Below are 21421 nucleotides of genomic sequence, written 5' to 3'. Positions count from 1 at the left end.
ACATGAGGAACTAACGCAGCAGGGCTGTAGTCGCTCCCTCAGCCCAGGCAAGTCGGCAGAGTCCAGACATCACAAGGAATCTAGATGCCGTGAGAGGCAAGAAGCAGGAACAGGTTGCTACGCCCAGGCAGCTGCGGCTACTTCGGTCATCCCTGCCCCAAGTAGAGGCTGGCCCCGGCCTTAAGGTCACCCAAGGGTTAGAAGCTTCAGGAGAAACCAGAGCAAAGAGTTGGGCTCCCATACTGGGGTCTGCCTGACCCTGGGAAGGTGTTCCCAGTCATGACCACCCCTGGGAGGCCAGGGCAAGGAGTAGAAAGTTCAGATGTGCCCTGATCCTACTGCAGTCTGCCCCCGCAGCCCTGAATCACCTCTGACTTCCTCGCCCACCCTGGGCACCTCCCTCCCCCATGGCACCCCAAAGGCAATGTCTGCAAAGCTGGCCTGCTTTCCCCAAGTCTCATCTTGTGTGGCCTTCCTGAACAGGTTTGGTGGGTCGCTTGTCACTTCCCCAGCACAGCATCTGATTCACCAAGACCCATCTGCTCCCGCACAGCGGGTTGCTGTCCACATCACTGAACCAAACCACTCGGCCAGCACCGGCCTCGCGGCCCCACCCTGAAGGTGGGCTGGCCGGCTGCCGCTGCTCACACTGCCCCAGCTGCAAAGTGCTGCGCTGACCCGCAGGGCCACTGGCCTGCTCCTGAGCCACGGGACCCAGGGAGTGTAGCCTCGTCTCCATCCCCAGCCTCCCCCTCGGGGACTGTGGAGCTCAAGGCTGCAGCAGACATCTGCAGCAGAGACCCCAAGGCCCTTCCCACCAAAGAACTGATGGGACCCTGCCACATGACATCTCCAATGTCACCTGAGGGAATTTACCCACAGCCCAGCACACCAGTGTCTCCACGAGGCTTGTTCTAAGGCTCAGCTTTTCCGGCTTTAGAGAATGAAGAGGGCTGGGCCAGCACTGTTGGACTACAGATCAGAACGTGTCAGTCTTGTTTAGAAGAGACATCCTGTCTGGGTCACAGGAAAAGCCCGGGTATATGTGTACACACATGCGCAAGTATGCACAGCTCTGCAGAAAACAAACTCTTTATTGAGAAAGAAGTGGCGAAGGGAAGCAGGGTTTGTATTTGGGAATCTACATTCCATTCCTGGCTTGGTCACCAATACCATGTCCCTCCTCCTCTGTAAGTTAACCCTCCCTTTCTGAACAGAAAAGGGATCTTTTCCAGCTCTAATACCCTGCAGTTCTAGAATACTCTACTGGCTGAAAAGATGTGGTCACACAGGAAGAGCCATTTATAAAAGATCTGGCCAAGCGAGAGAATCCAGAGGTCACCACGCCAGCAGAATGGGGCTCCCGGCTGCCTGCGCGGTGGGCCCGCTAGAGCGCAGGGTGCAGGGTGAGCGCGAGGCAGCACGGCAGAGGCAGGGAGCCCTCCCGGTCCTGACAGAAGCAGCTGTGGGAGTGTGTTCTGAAGACAGGCCCCAGGGTGCCAGTGGGGAACAAGCCAGGGCTGGAGGGGAAGAAGCCACCTTTGACACAGTATGAAAACAACGGCCAGTGACCCAACCAGGACCACAGGCCACACAGAAAGTGAGCAACTGGGGTGGAGGAGCCCGTGCTGAGCCAGCCAAACGCAACTGGCGCACCCAGGCTCAGCGTGTGCAAAGCCCTGCGCTCATCAGCAAACCATCCAGCCTTCGCCCCTTCCACAAGGACACACTCACCCAGAGTTCAGTCACAGGGTGAGCTCCCCGTATCAAATAACTCTCTTACCTGGACCACTCTTGGGGCCCCAAAGCCAGTTTCAGGACACATCCCCAGCACTGACAGGTGAGTTTGTGACTTTCTCAAAGCCACATACTTCTAAGCAGGTTTCCCAGCCACTTCTATTTTTAGATCACAACTAAATCCAAACCACAGCGGAGGAGGTCCTAGGAATCTATCTGTTCACTCGAAACATAAGTCTACAGGTCACAGCAAGGTGCAGAGCCAGCTCTGAGAAAAGAGCTTCAGTTATATAGATTAAAGAAAGAAAGAAAGAAAGAAAGAAAAACAGTGCTTACCTAACAGGCCACACAGCCCTGGGTTCCATCCCCAGCACAGAGAAAGAAGAATTCTAAGCATTTCTTACAGCAGTTTTAAGAAACCCCATTCCCCACCCTAGGTGTGTTTCTCCTTCAACGTTGATTTGCAAGGCTGTCAGGAAGCAAGCTGCCTACTTTTCTCTGCGTGAGTAGGAGAAAGTTCTGGGGCGTTTGTTTTGTTCTGCAGTGCTGACAGTGGAAGCCAGTCTTGCTGTGGCCCAGGCTGACATGGAACTTGGGATCTTCCCCATCTCAGCCTCCCAAGTGCTGGCATTACAGATAGGAGCCACCAACCCGGTAGAAAGTTCTGTTTTGAAACAAAGATCCTCTGCTCTCCACAGCCCTCTCCTCCCCACCCCATGGCCATCCCAGCATCAGCTTAATGACAGGCTGTGAATGGCTTTGCTGGGTGGCTGCCAGTAAAGCAGCAAGTGGAAAACACCAGCCCTCTCAAAGAATCAGGCCTGCGCCTCAAAGTAGCCATGACCTGGGGCAGGAGCTCCTGAGAGACAGGCAGGACTCCTGGGGGACATCATCCCCCGAGGATGGCAACGGCCCTGCTTGCAAAGGCACCTAAAAGCAAAGCCCTTACACACATAGCTCCTCCTTTTGCCCCAGCCACCTCTCTAGAACCAGCCAAGCCAAGAATTAGAAAGTGGATCTTGCCCTGGTCTCAGAAGAGACAGAGGCCCTGGGCGGGAATTCACAGGACTGGTGACATGCCCCAGAGGCCACACAGACCTCCGGTTCCATGAGGGGTTCAGTTTGGGGAAAGACATGTGACCCACCCCTCGGCTGGGGTTGGACCCTCCACGCAGCCACAGCCAGGTGCCTCTCCTTTTGAAATGCTTTAATGCCTTTCAGGTGGTGAGAGCTTGTTGTGAAGGTCAGAGGCTGTGCTGGTGGAGGGGGCACCCCGAGCTGCCCCCACGCCCTTCCAGGAGATGCATGAAAGGGCCCGTGCCCCACCTTGGAGCCCGTGTTGTATGGTAGAATGTCATCTCCAGTGTGGCCCTTGCTCACCCCCCCTCCAAAGTCTCCCCGAAGCCCAGGAGAAGGGGTCTTGCAGGTCCTAAGAGCTGATGACATGTCCAGACCAGGTCTCATGCTTGGTGCCCGGTGCCAGATGAGTGATGACCACCTCCACGGCCTGCAACTTCTCATTCTTGGGTGGGATGGAGCACATCTTATAAGTGACCTCGTCACCTTCCACTGGGACATACTCCCCCTCCACGCTGCAGGGCAGAAGAAGCAGTCAGTATCCACAGACGGAAAAGTTCCACAAACTCGACCTGAGACATGAGACAAGGACTGTGCGCCTGGTCTCCGGAGCCCTTCCAGGGAACAACCCCTCCCCTTCCACCACTCTGCGCTGGCTGCTGCTACCCTGCATGCTCACACCGGCACCCAGTGTGAGATGCACTCTTGCAGGTGGAAGAGCCGGAGAGATGAGACCATCACGAAATAAAACTGAAGTGAGGGGACGGTTTGGTCAGCTTTCCCAAGCTCCTCTGCCTACACTGAATTTTGCTTCCACAAGACCCAGGACGCAGGGTATGGCTTTATCACTGACTGTCTCAGACACTCATGTGAGTCTTCAAAAAAGTCCCTGATGGCTGGGCAGGAGGGTATAGGCCTGTAATGCCAGTTATTCAGGAAGCTGAGACAGGAATAGCAAGTTAAAGGTCTACCTGGCCTACAGAGTGAATTCAAGACCAATCTTGGTAACTTAGTGAGACCTTGTCTCTAAAGAAAAAGTAGCAAGCCAGGTGTGGTGGCGCACGCCTTTAATCGCAGCACTCGGGAGGCAGAGGTAGGAGGATCACTGAGAGTTCGAGGCCACCCTGAGAATACATAGTGAATTCCAGGTCAGCCTGAGCTAGAGTGAGACTCTACCTTAGAAAAAAAGAAAAAGAGCCGGGCGTGGTGGCGCACGCCTTTAATCCCAGCACTCGGGAGGCAGAGGTAGGAGGATCACCGAGAGTTCAAGGCCACCCTGAGACTCCATGGCGAATTCCAGGTCAGCCTGAGCCAGAGTGAGACCCTACCTCAAAAAAGAAAAAAAAAAAAAAAAAAAGAAAAAGAAAAAGTAGCACTTGGGAGGCAGAGGTAGGAAGATCACTGTGAGTTCAAGGCCAGTCTGGGACCACAAAGTGAGATCCAGGTCAGCCTAGGCTATAGTGAAACCCTACACTGAAAACAAAAATAAATTCAGTTGGAGAGCTGGCTCCATGGTTAAAGGCAATTGCTTTGCAAACCTAATGGCCTGGGTCCAATTCCCCATTATCTACATAAAGCCAGATACACAAAGTGGCACACGCATCTGAAGTTCATTTGTAGTGGCTGGAGGCCCTGGTGCACCCATACTCAACTCTCTCTCTCTCTCTGTCCCTCTCTCTGTCTCAAAATTTAGCCAGGCACAGCAGTAGTAAAAGCCTTTAATCCCATCACTTGGGAAGCAGAGGTAAGAGGATCACCATTAGTTCAAGGCCACCCTGAGACTACATAGTGAACTCTAGGTCAGCCTGGGCTAGAGCAAGACCCCTGCCTCAAGAAACAAAAGACCTGGGATGCAAGAATGTGGTGGCGGTGGGGGTAGCAAAGGAGAGAGCTACAACTTCCATCACGGGAGATGAGGTCCAGCATGAGTGTGGAAGCCAGATACTGACCTCTGGGGTCTTCCTTAATCACTCTCCACCTCTGTTTTTGTTTTGTTTTGTTTTTTGTTTTTCAAGGTGGGGTTTCACTCTAGCCCATGCAATGTTGACCTGCAATATTCACTATGTATTCTCAGGCTGGCCTCAAAGCACAGCAATCCTCCTACCTCTGCCTCCCGAGTGCTGGGATTAAAGGCACGTGCCAGCACACCTGGCAGAGACAGAGAGAATGGGCACACCAGCACCACTGTGCATCTGGCTTTACACGGGCACTGGGGAATCGAACTGTGGCTGTCGGGCTTTACGAGCAAGCACCTTAGCCACTAGGCCATCTCTCCCGCCTGCTACTTCAGATTTTGAGACAGGGTCCCGGGTCCTCTTTCTCTGCCTCCCCAGTACTGGGATTGCACATACAGGGTGCTGGGGTCCAAATGCAGGGCCTCATGCTTGCACAGTGGGCACTTCACCGCTGAGCCGTCTCCCCAGTCCTATAACCTGATTTGTTTTCAAAACTGTGGTTTCAGGGTTTGCCGGGCTCAGGAGGCCTCTGCCTGCCGCCAGCTCAAAGTTTGAGGCTGCAAGCAAGGGTGCTGCTCACAGGTGGAGCCCTGGCCTAGTGTATGTAGAAAGCACTGGATCCCATCCCAACCCCAGGAGAAGAGTCTGGAGGAACATGTTTGTGCCAAAGAAGAGGGTCAGGATGGGGTGCCAGTTTCCCCAGATAACCAAAGCTTCCCTGGAGTCTGGAGGGGACGCATGGAGGTGCTGGGTGTCAGGCAGGCCCCGCCTTTGGCTCCCATGGGCGTCCAGACACTCAGGAAAACAGGAAGGAAGGACACCAGTGAGCAAGCAGCAAGAGAAAGGGCCCAGCCCCGAACTTCCTTCCTGGAGCAGAGGGGCTGGGCAGGCCCCAGACTCACGAAGCCACTAGGGTTAGGAAGCCAGGGGCTGATCCGTTGGCCCAAGGTCACCCTTCTCACCAGTCAAGCACAAAGCACTCAGACCCATCCCCCAGCCATTCTCCACTCACACAGCAGCCCAGCTGCCACCACCCTGACCCCAGGGCATGACCACAGCCCGTGGCATCTGCAGTGCACAAACACTCAAAATACCCAGTTACTGTCACACAGGCCGTCACACGTTCAGAGGGCCAGCCACCACACATACCTGACCACATCCTTGTGCCTGATGCCCTTCTGTCACACACTGCCCTCACCTGCACAGGGTCACGGCCCTGGCCCAGGCCTCCCACATACGACACTAAGGGACTCACTCGGAGATATGCAGGAAGATGTCAGGGCCCCCGTCGGCCGGGGTAATGAAGCCATGACCTTTGGACCGGCAGAAGCATTTGCAGACTCCTTTGTAGACAGGGCCTTGTGATGCCCGCACAGTCCTGTCAGAGAGAGGGGGACCCCATCAGCCCTCCAGACAGCCATACTCTCCTGAGGCACACCCGGCTCGGCCCAGCTCCTGTCCACGGGTGGGCCTCAGGGAGCAAGCCCTGGCTAGAACCACCGTATGCAGTCAAACAGGCTGGCACTGTAAGTCCCGGGAGCTATGCAAACCCAACAGTAAAATGATTCTGGGCGACCTGGGCAAGTTGTCTCAGGCCTGTTTCTCCATCTAGAAAAAGGGGTCTGCAGGAAGAAATCTTCAGAAAACTAACTGTTAATAAAAGCAGCCCCAAACCAGGTATGGTGGCACACACCTTTAATCCCAGCACTCGGGAGGCAGAGGTAGGAGGATCACTGTGAGTTTAAGGCCACCCTTGAGAGTACAGAGTTCATTCCAGGTCAGCCTGGACCAGAGTGAGACCCTACCTCATAAAAACAAAACAAACAAACAAACAAAAAAAAAAAAGCCCCTACTCACTGGGCCTAAAATCTACACCTGTTTATGGCCACCCCAACATGCCCCCCCCCCCGCAGCTGAGGAAGTCAAGGACCTGATGATGTCACATCCTAGTGATTCCCACCCACTGAACCCCGGACAGGACAGGGTGCACGGGCAGCAGTCACAGTGCCTCAAGTTTGGCAGGCGCCTTGCTGGTTTCTAGCACCAGTCGCTAGGTCTTGCCTCGCTGGAGCAGCAACAAGTGTCAGGAGTGCCTCCCACCTGCCCAAGACTCACGCTGAGAAGGTCCTTGTCCGGCGAGTAGGCAGCGGGCTTGGGACCACGTTGCCCCTCAGCGGGGATGGAGATCGCTCTCGGGCCCGAGGGGTGTCCAACAGCCCAACGGAAGCCTGATGTGTGGGGGGCTGTGGTGGTGGCGGGGGAGGCTCCGATGACATGGCTGACCTGGGGGGAGACAGGGAAAGGGGGTCTCTCGAGGGTCTGGCCTCAAGAGACCGGAGCTGGTGCAGCCTGACTCTTCCCTGGAGGCTCATGCCAGGTCACCTTGTCCAGAGCCACACCCCCAAGCTCAGGTGTCGGTTCAGGTGCCAGCTCCGGGCTCCTACAGCAGCCACGGGCCTCCCAAGTCACCACTGTGCAAGAAAACGCCAGGCCCGCCCCTATGGCAAGGACAGTACTGATCCCCGCAGGTCCCCAGCGTCCCCAGCACAGACAGCGGCATACGCAGGTGGTGCAGCAAATACTGTGGGAGGGATGAAGGCCCTCGGCCAGGAGAACTTTCATGCCAGGCGTTCAGCTCAGTGCCCAACCCCACACTGCAGGGAAGGGCAAGGGCAAAGTGGAACAGCAAGCACCCAAGGGACCTAGCAGTCACCTGCTGGAGACTACACAACACACCAGAGACAGCGGAGCTCCCTCAGGGGCTGTGAGCCCAGGGACAGGGGGGCAACCCAGAAATACCCTTAGGGACTGGGCAGAAGGTGTTCCCAGCACCACCCCCTGCTAGAAAGTTGACTTCACTCAGTGACCCCCTAAGAGGCATCAGGTAGTCAGGCCATGGCTTGCGCCTGTCATCCCAGCACTGAGGACGCCGAGATGAAAGGAGCGCCAAGTTCAAGGCCAGCCTGTCTCAAAGAGGAATGCTAGCAGGAAACAATTCTCTGGGGTGCCTGGAATGGCCGCTGTACCCAAGCAACCCCGTGGGACGTCAGGGTGCCAGCTCAAATAGACCTTGGCTCAAGGTCAAGAGCAGCTAACCAGGTACAGGACTGGGTAAGTAAGGCCCTTCTCCTCTCTGCCTCGGTTTACACACCTGAGAGAAGACAGGCCGTGTGAGCAGCCCTCAACACCTGCTCAGGGCTAGGGACAGGGACTTAAGATGGAGAACCTCAGTAAAGATGTGCCCTCGGCGGGGGGCATGGTGGCGCATGCCCTTAATCCCAGCACTAAGGAGGCAGAGGTAGGAGGATGGCAGTGAGTTCAAGGCCACCCTGAGGCTACACAGTGAATTACAGGTCAGCCTGAGCAACAGTGAGACCCTACCTCAAAAACCGAAATCAAAGAAAAAGATTAAAAAGGGTGTACCTTCAGTGGGTCCATGTACCAACACAGGGCTTTCTAAATGTAAAATATAAACTTTTCAATATCCCAAAATGTCAGCCTGAAATTTCAAACTTCAGTTTTCAGCTACTTTTTTTCCCCCCCTTTTCTTTTTTTGGCTTTTTCAAAGTAGGGTCTCATTCTAGCCCAGGCTGACCTCGAGCTCACAGCAATTCTCCTCCCTCTGCCTCCTGAGTCCTAGGATTAAAGGCGTGCACCACCACATCACACCCGGATAATTTCTTCCTTTCTTTTTGAGATAGGTTTTCTTGCAGCCCAGGCTGGCTGCAGTTGTAGGCATGCACCCCCACGCCTGCTGTATTCAGTGCCAGAAGTAGAATCCAGGGTTCTATACATGCCAAGCAAGCTCTGTGCCAGGCACCCTCAGCAGAGAGCCTGCAGCCTTGCCGACCCTGAGCCCAGCATCACCAGTCTGTAGTAACTCAGTGGCCCTGAGTCTTCCTCGATGCTACCCAGCAAGTCTCCCTTTAGCCTCCACCCTCCACCTCAGGTTCTGAGCAACCATGGCAAGAGCACCCCTCTCTCAAAAGCAAGAAACGTCTCCTCCATATACCATATACTCCACATCCCCTTGGGGATTCAGTCCTGTCTCGCTGGGGAGGGGTGACCAGGCAGCCTTTGCAAGAAGTGACGGCGTAGCTACCTCTTGACTCTCTTGTTAGCTGCAGCCGCAGCCAGGCAGGAACACGAGTCCAGGAAAGCCCCCACCTCGTCCTTGTAGAGGCCCCCAGCTGCTGGACTGCTGGTCAGGGCTCCAGCAGAGGTCATAAGAGTGCTAGAATGTTCCAATGCCCGGAATTCTGGGAAGAAGGCTGATCCAGAGGGAAGAGGGCAGATGGGCCCCACCCAAGCCTCCCAGGGCAACAGGGAAGACTGTAAGGAGCTGCCCACACTGGTGTGAGGCGGGAGCCGCTCTTCCTCTTCCCCTTCACCTAACCAGTCTACCCCATCCCCCAGCTGGGCACATCTGACTTCACATCTTCCCAACTGCTGTGTGACCTCAGGCAACTAACTCAACCTCTCTGGGCCTCAGTTTCTGCAACACGGTCCCAATGTCACAGCATCCTCATGAAATGCAAACAAAGTAATGCACTGGGCACACACTCTTTCCAGAACGAGCAAGCACACAGTAACCAGCACCAGCCACTCAGCAAACATGCACCCAGCACCCAGCACCAGGTGCTGTTTGTGGCACTGGACACAGGGCTGAACCCAGATGCAGAGAATCAATGAGATGGAAATGTCCGCAAGGAGCTCACCAGGCACAGTGGGCGGTACTTACTCTAAGCCAGAACTCAGCAGGCATAGGCAGGAGGATGTGTTTAGGGCCTGCCTCGGCTACATGCCCAAAAGAAAAGCAATGGCCAGACGCCACGGTGGTGTACACCTTTAATCCCAGCACTCAGGAGGCCTGCTTGCAAAGCCTGATGGCCCAGGTTCAATTCCCCAGTACACACAGAAAGCCAGATGCAAAGTGACACAAGCATCTGAAGTTCATTTGCAGCAGCAGGAGGCTCCGGTGCAATCATACTCACTCTCTGTTGCTGTGTCTCTTTCAAATAAATAAACATATTTAAAAAATAAAAACAGCTGGAGAGATAGCTTAGCAGTTAAGGCATTTGCCTATGAAGCGTAAGGACCCAGGTTCAGTTCCCCAGTACCCACGTAAGCCAGATGTACAAGATGGCACATGTGTCTGGAGTTCATGTGCAGTGACTAGAGGCCCTGGTGCACCCATTCTCCCTCTCTCTCTCAAAATGAATAAATATTTTTAAAATATTTTATTTCAGAGAAAGAGGCATATATATACAGAGAAAGGAAATGGGCATGCCAGGGCCTTCAGCCGCTGTAAACAAACTCCAGACATGCACCACCTTGTGCATCTGACTTACATGGGTCCTGTGGAATTGAACCTGAGTCCTTTGGCTTTGCAGGCAAATGCCTTACCTGGTAAGTCATCTCCCCAGCCCTAAGTAAAATATTAAAATATATATATATATAAGCTGGGGAGATGGCTTAGTGGTTAAGGCGCTTGCCTGCAAAGCCAAAGAACCTAGGTTCAATTCCCCAGGACCCACATAAGCCAGATATACAAGGTGGCACATGCTTCTGGAGTTCATTTGCAGTGGCTGGAGGCCCTGGTGTGCCCATTCTCTATATCTGTCTCTCTCTCTCTCTCTCTCTGCTTCTCTCAAATAAATAAATAAAAATAAATTAAAATTAAAAATAAGGCCAGGCATGGTGGTGCACGCCTTTAATCCCAGCACTCGGGAGGCACAGGTAGGAGGATCGCCATGAGTTTGAGGCCACCTTAGAATAAGAGTGAATTCCAGGTCAGCCTGGGCCAGAGTGAGACCTTCCCTTGAAAAACCAAAAAAGTCAGTAAACTGGATGTGGTGGAACATGCCTTTAATCCCAGCACTAAGGAGGCTGAAGTAGGGTGACTGCCATGAGTTCAAAGTCAGTTTGGGCTAAAGATGAGTTCCTGGTCTGCCTGGGCTAGAGTGTGATCCAGGAGGATTGCTGTGAATTTGAGGCTAACCTGAGAGTAATTCAGGTTGGTCTGGACTTGAGCAAGGCCCTACCTCAAAAAAACAAAACAAGAAAAAAATGAAATAATAATAAATATTAATAATTAGAAAAGAGAAAACCAGGCCAGAGAGATGGCTCAACGGTTAAGGTGCTTGCCCATAATAAAGCCCAACAACCCAGTTCAATTCCCTAGTACCCACATAAAGCCAGAATACACAAGGTGACACAAGCATCTGGAGTTATTTGCAGATGCTGGAGGCCATGGTGCGCCCATATTCTCTCTTTCTGCTGGGTGTGGTGGCGCGCACACACCTTTAATCCCAGCACTTGGTGGCAAGGGTAGGAAAATTACTGAGTGTCAGGCCTCTCTCAGACTACACAGTGAATTCCAGATCAGCCTGGGTTAGAGTAAGACTCTACCTTGAAAAATCAAAAAGGAGGGAAGGGGCTGGAGAGATGGCTTAGTGGTTAAGCACTTGCCTGTGAGGTTCGAGGCTCGATTGCCCAGCACCCACGTTAGCCAGATGCACAAGGGGGCACATGCGTCTGGAGTTTGTTTGCAGTGGCTGGAGGCCCTGGCACGCCCATTCTCTCTATCTGCCTCTTTAGCTGTCTGTCACTCTCAAATTAATAAATAAAAATAAAGGAGGGAGGGAGAGAAAGAGAGAGAGAAGGGTACTCAATGGCTGGAGGCTGGGGAGAGCTCAGTATGACTGAAGGCCAGCAAGGGCTCCGAGTGGGGGTGGGAGGCAGGAAATGCGGTGCAGAGGGCAGGGCTGGCCCAGACACCATATTGCATCACCACCTTTGTCATCCTGTCCTTCCCTTCAGTATGAGCCACTGACATCATATGACACCATTGTGTCACCCACCTCTCCCGGGCCCCAAACCCCTCTGTCCCAAATCCATCCTGTCCCTGAGAGCCCTTCAGTGGGGAGGACTTCTGAGAGAAACAGAAGGTCCCTCTACATCCTAGGGTGAGCCAGGCCTGGAACGGAGAGGGAACATTCCTCACGGACCTGGGAAGCCACACCCGGAGGACATTCACGACCTTCCATAAGTGTTCAGGGCCACACTTATTCACTCAACAGTGGAGGAAACTGAGGCACGGAGAATGGGATGGGGTGGGGTCCACCTGGGACACTTGGGAGGCTCCATCTCATCCTAGCCGGCCTCTTGGAGGCCATCTGGCCTGGACACAGTGGTCAGAAGTGGCTAGGCCAGCACGAGTGAATGGCTGTCCTGTGGGGCGCTGGGTCAGACGCCAGCTGTGAGGGGAGCCAGCCAAGAGGTCCCACACCAGGTCAGGCGAGGAGCAGCCTCTCCCTGCCTCCAAGCACCAGCTGCTTCCCACTACTGACTCCTCCCAGCTATACCCTGGGGAAGGCAGTGCCCATCATTGCACCCTACTGGGGGACTTGGCATTGAAGCTGTCGTCTTGTTGCCTGCGGGGGACTCTGGGCCAGTCCCTGGATGAGCCTTAAGCCCGTACCAGATTCTAAGGAAATGCCATGGCCAGGGCACCAGGACTGCTGGGCTGGGCACACACACGCTTCTTTGTGTGCATGTGTATGTGGGCACGTCTCTGTACCTGCTCACAACAGGTGTATGCACACCTGTGTATGTGGGGGGGCATGTGGCATGTCTCTTCATATGATCAAGTGAGTGGGCTTCTACAAATGTATGTAGGTGTACGTGTGGGGATGCCCATGTGTACACGTGGGTGTTTGCCCGTGTATGCTTGCACAAAGCTGTCCACACACACTACATGCACGCGCGCCAAATGCACGAACTCTGTCAGGCACCACATCACCCACGTGCACTAGCAGAAACGAAGGCATCTGGGACACGATCCCCCCAATGCTCAATGTGGGGGTGAGGGGAGGGCAGGCCATGGCTCCCCCACCGCAAGGACTCCAGTTCTGAGAAGTACCCACCCAAGGGTGAGGTCCAGTGGGGGGGGGAGGCCACACCCGCCCTATCCCCAGGGAGGGTGTGTTTAGCCTTTACCCTGAGAACTGGTGAGAAAGGGGCCTTAGCCCAAAATAGCCTGGAAATTTTCCACAGGCCCTGCAGCAAATCAGAGGTCTCGGGCTCCGGTGAGCACCAGTCAGACCTCAACTCCCCCTCGCCCCCCCCCATCTAGAGACTCAGGACAAAATCAGAGCCTCAGGTTCACCTACCCTGCCAGCATCCCTTGAGCTCTTGGCAAGTCTCTAGCCACATCCAGAAAATAACTTAAATTTTTTTTTTTTTTTTTTTAATGAGAGCAAGCAAGAGAGGGCCTCTAGCCACTACAAAAGAACTTCAGATGCACGTGTCACCTTGTGTGAAATGCATCACCTTGTGCATCTGGCTTACCTGGGTTCTGGGGAATCAAATCTAGGTCCTGGGCCTTCATAGGCAATCACCTTAACCATTAAGCCATCTCTCCAGCCCCAGAAAATAACTTTAAAATATATTTTTTCCCTAGGTTTTTCAAGGTAGGGTCTCACTTTAGGCCAAGCTAACCTGGAATTCACTATGTAGTCTCAGGGTGGCCTGGAACTCACAGCGACCCTCCTACCTCAGCCTCCCAAGTGCTGAGATTAAAGGCGTGAGCCCCCATGCCCGGCCCCTGTATTTACTTATTTATTTGAGAGTGAGAAAGAGGCAGATAGAAAGAGAATGGGCACTCCAGGGCCTCCAGCCACTGCAGAAGAACTCCAGACACTTGTGCCCCCTTGTGCATCTGGCTAACATGGGTCCTGAAGAGTCGAGACTTGAACCGGGGTCCTTAGGCTTCGCAGGCAAGTGCTTAACCACTAAACCATCTCTCCAGGCCCCCTGAATTTTTTATTTATTTACTTCAGAGGAAGAGAGACGCAGGGAGAGAGTACAAACACAAATGATTCCAGGTGCAAACACCACTTTGGCTTTAGGTGGGTACTGGGGAATCGAAACCAGGTGGTCAGGTTTTTGCAACTGAGCCATCTCTCCAGCCACCAGAAAGTAACTTCTAATTATCTTCTCCACTTTTTTTTTTCTTTCTTTCTTTCGTTTTTTTCTTTTTTTTTTTTTTTTTTTTGGTTTTCTGAGGTCGGGTTTCACTCTAGTCCAGGCTGACCTGGAATTCACTGTGTAGTCCAGGGTGACTTTAAACTCATGGCCATGATCCTACCTCTGCCTCCTGAGTGCTGGGATTAAAGGCGCACGCCACCATGCCCGGCTTTTTCTGTTGTTCTTTAGTATTATGCATGCATGTATGTTTTATGATTGTGTGTGGGGGTGTGTACATGCCACAGTGTTTGTGTGGGCGATCAGGAACACCTCCAGGTGTTGGTCCTCTCCTTCCACCTGGCTTGAGACAGGTGTCTCTGGTTGTTTACCACCGGGAAGGCCAGGGTAGCCGGCCCTCAAGCTCAGGATTGTGACCCCCCCCCATTACGTACGGGTGTGTGCAGGGAATCCGGACCCTTGTGCCACTCTGATTAGGCTTTACCTGGGTGCCAGGAATCCGGCCTTTGTGAGCAAGCTTATCAAACAAGTATGCCTTTATTAAAAGCTGAGCCATCTCCCCAGCCCTGTTTTTGTTTTTTTCTGTTATGTTTTGTTTTTGAGACAGGGTCCCAACCTCCTGCCTCAGCCTCCCCAATACTGGGATAAGGAAACCGGAAACCGCCACACCCAGTTCCAGAGTCAAGTGTTCACTGCAAGGAAGGGCCCAGCCATTTCCACTTTCGTGAGAGGGAGATCACTTCCCAAGGCTCTTATTGCTTCAGTTTAGACTCCTGAAGGAAGGAAAACAGGGACTCGGCACAAGGAGCTGAGACACTTCATTCTCGGGCAATGCAGAACTTCTCCAGGGCTACTGTGCAAAATGGAGGGGTCTTGAGTGTTCTGTGGGTGTGTGGCTGGGGAAGGTCACCTGGCATTGTGCTAGGGTACCTCCTAGCTCAGGGCCAGACCCCCCGCGGCAGGTGGACAGCAGTCCCTAGAGCAAGACACCCTGGCAGGGAAGGGGGGGGCCGGAGAATGGTGCTTTTCTGCTCTCCCAGACAGTGTATATTAGATTTCCTTCCCATGAGCCCCGCGGGGAACACCCTCATTCCCTTTCCACACATGAGGAAAGAGGCGCAGAGCTCTGAGGCCAGAGCTTCTCACACTTCAATGCACCCTTGCAACAAGGATATTCAGATGTGGGTTTTGATTCTGAAGTTGTGGGTGACACCCTTTGGTTGACTGGTTAGTTGGGAGAATTTTTTGGGTGCTGAGGACGGAGCCAGATACTCCAGCCCTCTAAGCATGGGGTCTGGGACGGAGCTGCTCTCCTAGCCCCCAAGACTGCACTTTTAAGGGGCTCCTAGGGAGACAGCTGCTGCTGAGAAACTGAGCACCCAAGAGGCAGCTCAGGTCTGTGTATGGAGTCAGGGGCTCTGGCAGGTGGAGCTCCAGGAGGTTACCTAAGGTCTTGGGGTTACCAGCCCACACCTATCCCCAAGGGGCCATGGGGAGGGGGGAGGAAGCAGTTAGCTGAACTGGACACAGAGGTCTCTGGAAAGGACAGCCCCCCCACCACCCCCCAAGGATCCAGACGGTGATGCAATTTAGGGGGTGTCTTGCCACACAGCCCCCTCTCCATTGTTCTGGGCGAGCTGGGATCAAGGAGCAGAGGGACCGGAGGGCGGGGCCAGAACCAGTGTTGTCTTTTCAGCCGGGAAAAGCAAACAGCAAGGCAGGCCTGGAGGGCCAGCCCAATGGCTGCCCTGTCCCCTCAGGCGGCCCAGCCTGCTGGAACCACGGGGTCTCTGAGTGCAGAGAGTAGCCGGTTAGTCCCAGATGCACATCCAGGGACCCAAGGTGGCCCCTCCAACACCCAATGCCTTACCACCCTATGAGCAGCACCCAGGGGACAGAGAGTCACCCACCACTCCAGCTGTCCACCTGGAAGTGCCTCTAGGGCCCAGCGAGGAATCCTCTATGTCCAACAGGCCGAAGTTCTCCCAACCCTACCCTGTCTGTCCACCTCCTGTGTCCCGGGAGTGAGGTCTCCCACACCAGCCCATGCAGAGGGGGAGGCAGGCTATGTCAACAACGGTAGTACTCCCAAGGACAAGGGAGGGGGGCGTTGGCGTTGGAGACTTCCCTCCCATTGCTGCTTCACCTCAAGCCAAATTCCTGCCACAAAGTGGGACAAAGACAGCTTCCCTCGGAAGGAGCCCACCACCCTCAACCCCACCCAAAGACCACCTTGGGATCTGGCTCGGCTCATTCAGATCCCAACCCAGCAGCAGAGGCTGTTCTCGCCCTGGAGGGTCTCCCTGAGCAGGGGAGGAAGCGAGCAGATGGCGACATCTACACAACTGCCCCAGGAGAAGACAGAGGGAGGCCTCTGAAGGCGGTCCCTGGCACAGACCAGGGGACGGGTGAGCTGGGTCTTAAAGGGGCAGTGTCCCGAGGCAGGGGCAGCTGGAGAGGATTGTAGGGAAGATAATAGACAGGACCGTTGAGAAATTTGGGGCTTAAGATGACAATGGGGACATGGGACAATTTTACATGCAAGTGGGAGGGGGTTGGTCTGAATTTTTTTATTTTTTATTAATAACTTCCATGATTGTAAACAATATCCCATGGTAATGTCCTCCCTACCCCCACTTTCCCCTTTGAAACTCCATTCTCCATCATATCTCCTCCCCCTCTCAATCAGTCTTTTATTTTGATGTCATGATCTTTCCCTCCTATTATGATGGTCTTGTGTAGGTAGTGTCAGGCACTGTGAGGTCTGAATTTTTTTTGTTGTTTTTCTTTTTCGAGGTAGGATCTCGAACTCTAGCTCAGGCTGACTGAAATGATTTTTTCTATTTGGGTTGCTTTGGCTGTTTGAGAGAAAGTCTCCTATGTAGCCTAGGCTGGACTCGAACTCATAGCAATCCTCCTGCGGGAGTGCTGGCATTACAGATGTCAACCACATCACCGGCTGAACCAACTGTGTGCGTGTTTTTTTTGTTTTGTTTTGTTTTGTTTTGAGTTGTTTTTTTTTTTTTTTTTTAATTTTTGAGACACAGTCTCATGAAATCCAGACTGTTCTCAAACTCATTACCCTAGCCGAAGATAACCTTCAACTACTTTCCAAACGCTGGTTTTCCCCAGGTTTAATGAACCAACTGCTTCTACAAGTTTCCTCTGGCTTCGGCTTGGCGATCAGATTAGACATATAAGACTGGGCGCGGAGGCTGAGCAACAGCAAAACAGCCAAAAGAAGAGAGGGGTTTTTGTTTGTTTGTTTGTTTGTGTTTTTGTCAGTGTCTCTCATTCCCCACCCGCCCTGGACTAGCCAGCTCCCTCCATACGTACTCACCCCTTTCTGCTAGGAAAAGTTATATTCCGGTCTCAGAGAAGGCCCCCTATTTCGCAGAGATCTTTTTCCACCTCTCACAATCACTTCCCCTGAGCACCCATCCCCTGCAGCCCCTGAAAAGCGGTGGGCCCACAGCCTGCCTTTAAAAAATAAAATAAAATCCACCAACGCTGCATTTCCGGCCTGCAAACTGGCCCTGCCAGCACGGGTGAAGTTTTCCACGGTGCGCCCCGGGGCCCCTATCCGGGCGCGAACACCCGGGACGAGCGCGCGGGGCGGCTCCTCCTCCCCAGATGCGGCCAATCGGGCGAGGCCAGGGCGGCTCCCCGCAGCCGGGCCTGGCCGCCGTCCCACCGCCCAGCCCGCAGCAGGCGCGGCCAGGCCCCGCTGGGTCGGCCCCGCCTTCGGCTGGCAGCACCCCCGGCCCCGCGCCCCGGCACCGAGTCACCCCACTGCAGGCTCCAACCCGCGGGCGGGCGATGCGCAGGAGACGGCCGGGCCGAGCGCTCCCCGCACGCCCCGAACAGGTGGTCAGGCGGGAAGTGGCCCCCCGACGTCGGCCTCGGAGCCCTCCGGCTGCGGCCACACCCACCCGATCCCCGGGCGCCCGGGGAGCAACCCGCGCCCCGCCAACGAGCCAGGCGGAGCCGCTGGGGCAGGTCTACGGGGGACCAGAGGGAGCCCGTGCGGATCCACAGCTGGTGAGCGGAAAGGCCCCGCACGAGGGGCCCCAGGGACCCCCAGCAGGCCGACGGCCCACCCTCCCGGCCTCGGGGCCGCGCGCGCCCCACCACGCCCTGCCCGCGGGTCCCGGGAAAGCCGCCTACCAGGCAACGCGTTCGACCCCGCCAGCCGCTGCGCTCCGACTGCGAGCCCGAACCCAGCGGGGCGGGAGGCGGGGCCAGGCGGCGAGGCCGCGCCCCCACACGCGCCCCGGCCAATGGGAGTGCGGAGCGGGGCTCGGGGCGGGGCCAGCGCGGAGGGCGGGGCCGCTGGCCGCCCCTGCCGTGGGACCTTTGTGTGGGCGCCGGGCGGGCTGGAGCGCGGGATTCGGGCCTGGAGACGCGGGTCGAAGCTGTGCGGGGGTCCAGTGCCCGGGAAAGTGGGAAGACCGGGTCTCTGCACCCTGATGCAGGTCCCTGCCGCCCCCCCACCTGCGCCTGACTCCAGATAAGCAGGGCGCTTGGGTTTCAGCACAGATAAAGGAATGCTGGGGAGAGACCCAGTGGAAACAGAACGGAAGAAAACTACATATAGTCAAAATAGTTTTCTTTTGTTTTGCTTTGTTTTTGGTCCTTCGACGTAGGGTTTTACGCTACCCGAGGTTGTCCTGGAATTCACTATGTAATCTCAGGGTGACGATCCACCTACCTCTGCCTCCCAAGTGCTGGGATTAAAGGCATGCGCCACCACTCCCCCCTAATAGTTTTGTTTTGTTTTTTAACTTATTTGAGAGATAATATGGGCACACCAGGACCTGCAAATGAACTCCAAGTGCATGGGCCACTTTGTGCGTCTGGCTTTACATGCATGCTGCAGAATCGAACTTGGTTCGTTAGGCTTTGCAAGCGAGCAGTTTAAACCGCTGAGCCATCTCCCCAGCCTGTGCTGTTGGTTTTGTTCTTTTCTCTTTTCGTTTATTTACTTATTTATTTAATTAACTGATTTTGAGACGGAGGTCTCACTCTGTAGCCCAAATGGGCATCTAACTCCTGTCAGCCTTCCTGCCTCAGCCACCCCGGAGCTGGGATGGCAAGTGTACACCAGCAGGCACATCTTTCAGTTTTCATTTCCACTGCCCCCTTGAGTCCTCAGCGCTGAAGGTGCATTTACAGAAGAGGAGAGTGAGGCACAGAGACCCTGCTGTGACCTCCTCATGAAGCAAACACCCAGGCCCCAGGGTCAGGTTCACTTATGGACACGGAGAAGTGATGCGCAGAAACTGTCATGGGGCAGCAGGCCCATGGTGGCCCTGAAGACCCTGATGGAGCCCACCCACCACCTCAGATACTCTGCACCATTAAGGGCCATGTGGTGGAAAACCAACCAACCAACTAAGATCTGGAGAAAGGCCATCTGCTGCTGCTACTGCGAATGTAAAATGGTATCTTCTCCTTGCAAAAGTGACTATAAGGTCCCCAAGCAGGTAAACCTAGGGCCATTCCCTCCTAGGCATGTACCCAAGAGAATTAAAAGTATGTATCCACAAAAACTTACCCACACCCAGCTGTTCTTAGCAACATTCTTTCCAGTCCCCAGAGAGTAGAGACACACACCCCATGTCCATTAAGCAATGAATAGGAAAATGGAGCCGGGCATGGTGGCGCACGCCTTTAATCCCAGCACTGGGGAGGCAGAGGTACGAGGATCGCCATGAGCTCAAGGCCATGCTGAGACTAATTCCAGGTCAGCCTGAGCTAGAGTGAGACCCTACCTCAAAAAACTAAAATAAAAAGAAAAGAAAGAAACAACATGGTAAACTGGTTGTGGTGGCTGCCATTTGTAATCCTGGCACTGATAAGGCTGAGGCAAGAGGGTGAATGAGAATTTGAGGTCAGCCTGAGCTACATAGAGAAAGACCCTGTCTCATAAAAACAAAAACAAAACACTGGGGCTGGGGATGTAGATCAGTTGGTAGAATTATTGCCTAGCATGCATAAGGGCCTGCATTTAATCCCCAACACACTTATAATCTTCACACTCAGGAGGTAGAGGCAGGAGGATCAGAAATTCAAAGTCATCCTTGACTACAGAGGGAGTTTAAAACCAGCCTGGATGAGACCCTAGCTCACAAACAAAACTATGGGGCTGAGAAGATGGTTAGTGATTAAAGGCACTTGCTTACCAAGCTTGCTGGGCTGGGTTCAATTCCCCAGTACCCACATAAAGCAAAGCGTGTGTGCAGTGACAAGAGACCCTGGCATGTACACACACACACACACACACACACGTTCACAAATAAATCATTTCTTTTAAAAACTATAACAGGGGGCTGGAGAAATGGCTGAGCAGTTAAGGTTAAGCCAGTGAAGCCTAAGGATCAAGCTTCAATTCTCCAGGTCCCATGTAAGCCAGATGCACATGGTGGTGCATGTATTTGGAGTTCGTTTGCAGTGGTTAGAGGCCCTGGTAAGCCCATTCTCCCCCCCCCCCCTCCAATTTCTGTCTGTACTAAATAAATAGCTTTTAAAAAAAACTGTAATAGGGCTAGAGGGATAGCTTAGTGGTTAAGGTACTTGCCTGCAAAGCCAAAGAACCCAGGTTCAATTCCCCAGGACCAACATCAGCCAGATGCACAAGGTGACATATGCATCTGGAGTTTGTTTGCAGCGGCTAGATGCCCTGGTGCACCCATTTTCTCTCTCTCTCTCTCTCTTTCTCCCGCTGCCTCTTTCTCAAATAAATAAATTTTTTAAACTATAAGAAACAAATTTAAAACAATAAATAAAATGTGTTTATACCCTAGAAAGAGCCAGGCATGGTGGCGCATACCTGTAATTCCAACACCCAGAGCAGGCTGAGAAAGGAGGATCAAATATTCCATGCCACCTTGGGCTATGTAGTGAGATCCTGAGGGACTCAGGATGGTGGTGCACGCCTTTAATCCCAGCACTAGAGAAGCAGAGGAAGGACTTCCAGGCAAGCCTGAAACTATACAGTGAATTCCAAGTCTGCCTGAGCTAGACCCTACCTCAAAAAGAAAGGGGGGGGGGAGGAGTTCCAAGGAAACATTACCCTTAATGCCCTTTAGACTCCATCACGACCAAGGGACACCACTGTCCTGCCTCCTACACTGAAGGCTCATCCTTCATGTGTGGTTGTTTTTTGTTTTTCTTTGTTTGTGTTTTCAAGTTAGGGTCTTTCTCTAGGGAGTTCTCACTCTGTAGTCCCTTGTGCACACGTGCGCACACACACACACTCATACACACAAGAAAAAAAAGAAGAACAGGCGTGGGGTTGCATGCCTTTAGGAGTCGGGAGGCAGAGGTAGAAGGATTGCCATGAGTTCGAGTCCACCCTTAGACTACATAGTGAATTCCAGGTCAGCCTGAGCTAGAGCAAGACCCTACCTCAACCCCCTCCAAGAAAGGAATAAGGTGGAGAGTGACATCAACCTTTAGCCTCCACAAGCTCACACCATGTGCACACATACCCACGCACATATACAAGCGTATTTTTTAAAACACCATTTACTTAAAGCTCAGCCATGGCCCTAGGAATGAGCATGGTTCCAAGTTCTAGGGGCCACAATATGTCCAGCATACTTTGTACCATAATTTGTGTCACATTGGGAGCTGGGTACACCATACCCTCCCTCACTTTT

At 53.7% G+C, this 21421-nt stretch overlaps 1 protein-coding gene across 1 annotated transcript; it reads right to left on the bottom strand.

The window, feature by feature from the left end:
• Positions 1–1076: 1076 nt before the first annotated feature.
• On the bottom strand, positions 1077–17989 carry Carhsp1 (calcium regulated heat stable protein 1). The gene is made up of 4 exons (XM_004652250.2): positions 17925–17989; positions 6885–7052; positions 6025–6147; positions 1077–3329 (listed from the first exon to the last, which is right to left on the bottom strand). Exons 2-4 carry the CDS (start codon positions 7043–7045, stop codon positions 3167–3169), a joined length of 447 nt encoding a protein of 148 aa, XP_004652307.1. The 5' UTR covers positions 7046–7052; positions 17925–17989; the 3' UTR covers positions 1077–3166.
• Positions 17990–21421: the final 3432 nt, after the last annotated feature.

This window comes from Jaculus jaculus, chromosome 11, assembly GCF_020740685.1.
Source record: "Jaculus jaculus isolate mJacJac1 chromosome 11, mJacJac1.mat.Y.cur, whole genome shotgun sequence".
In the NCBI taxonomy this organism is placed as follows: Eukaryota; Metazoa; Chordata; class Mammalia; order Rodentia; family Dipodidae; genus Jaculus; species Jaculus jaculus.
The sequence above is the reverse complement of the archived record's forward strand: the minus strand, read 5'-3'. Positions and strand labels throughout refer to the sequence as shown.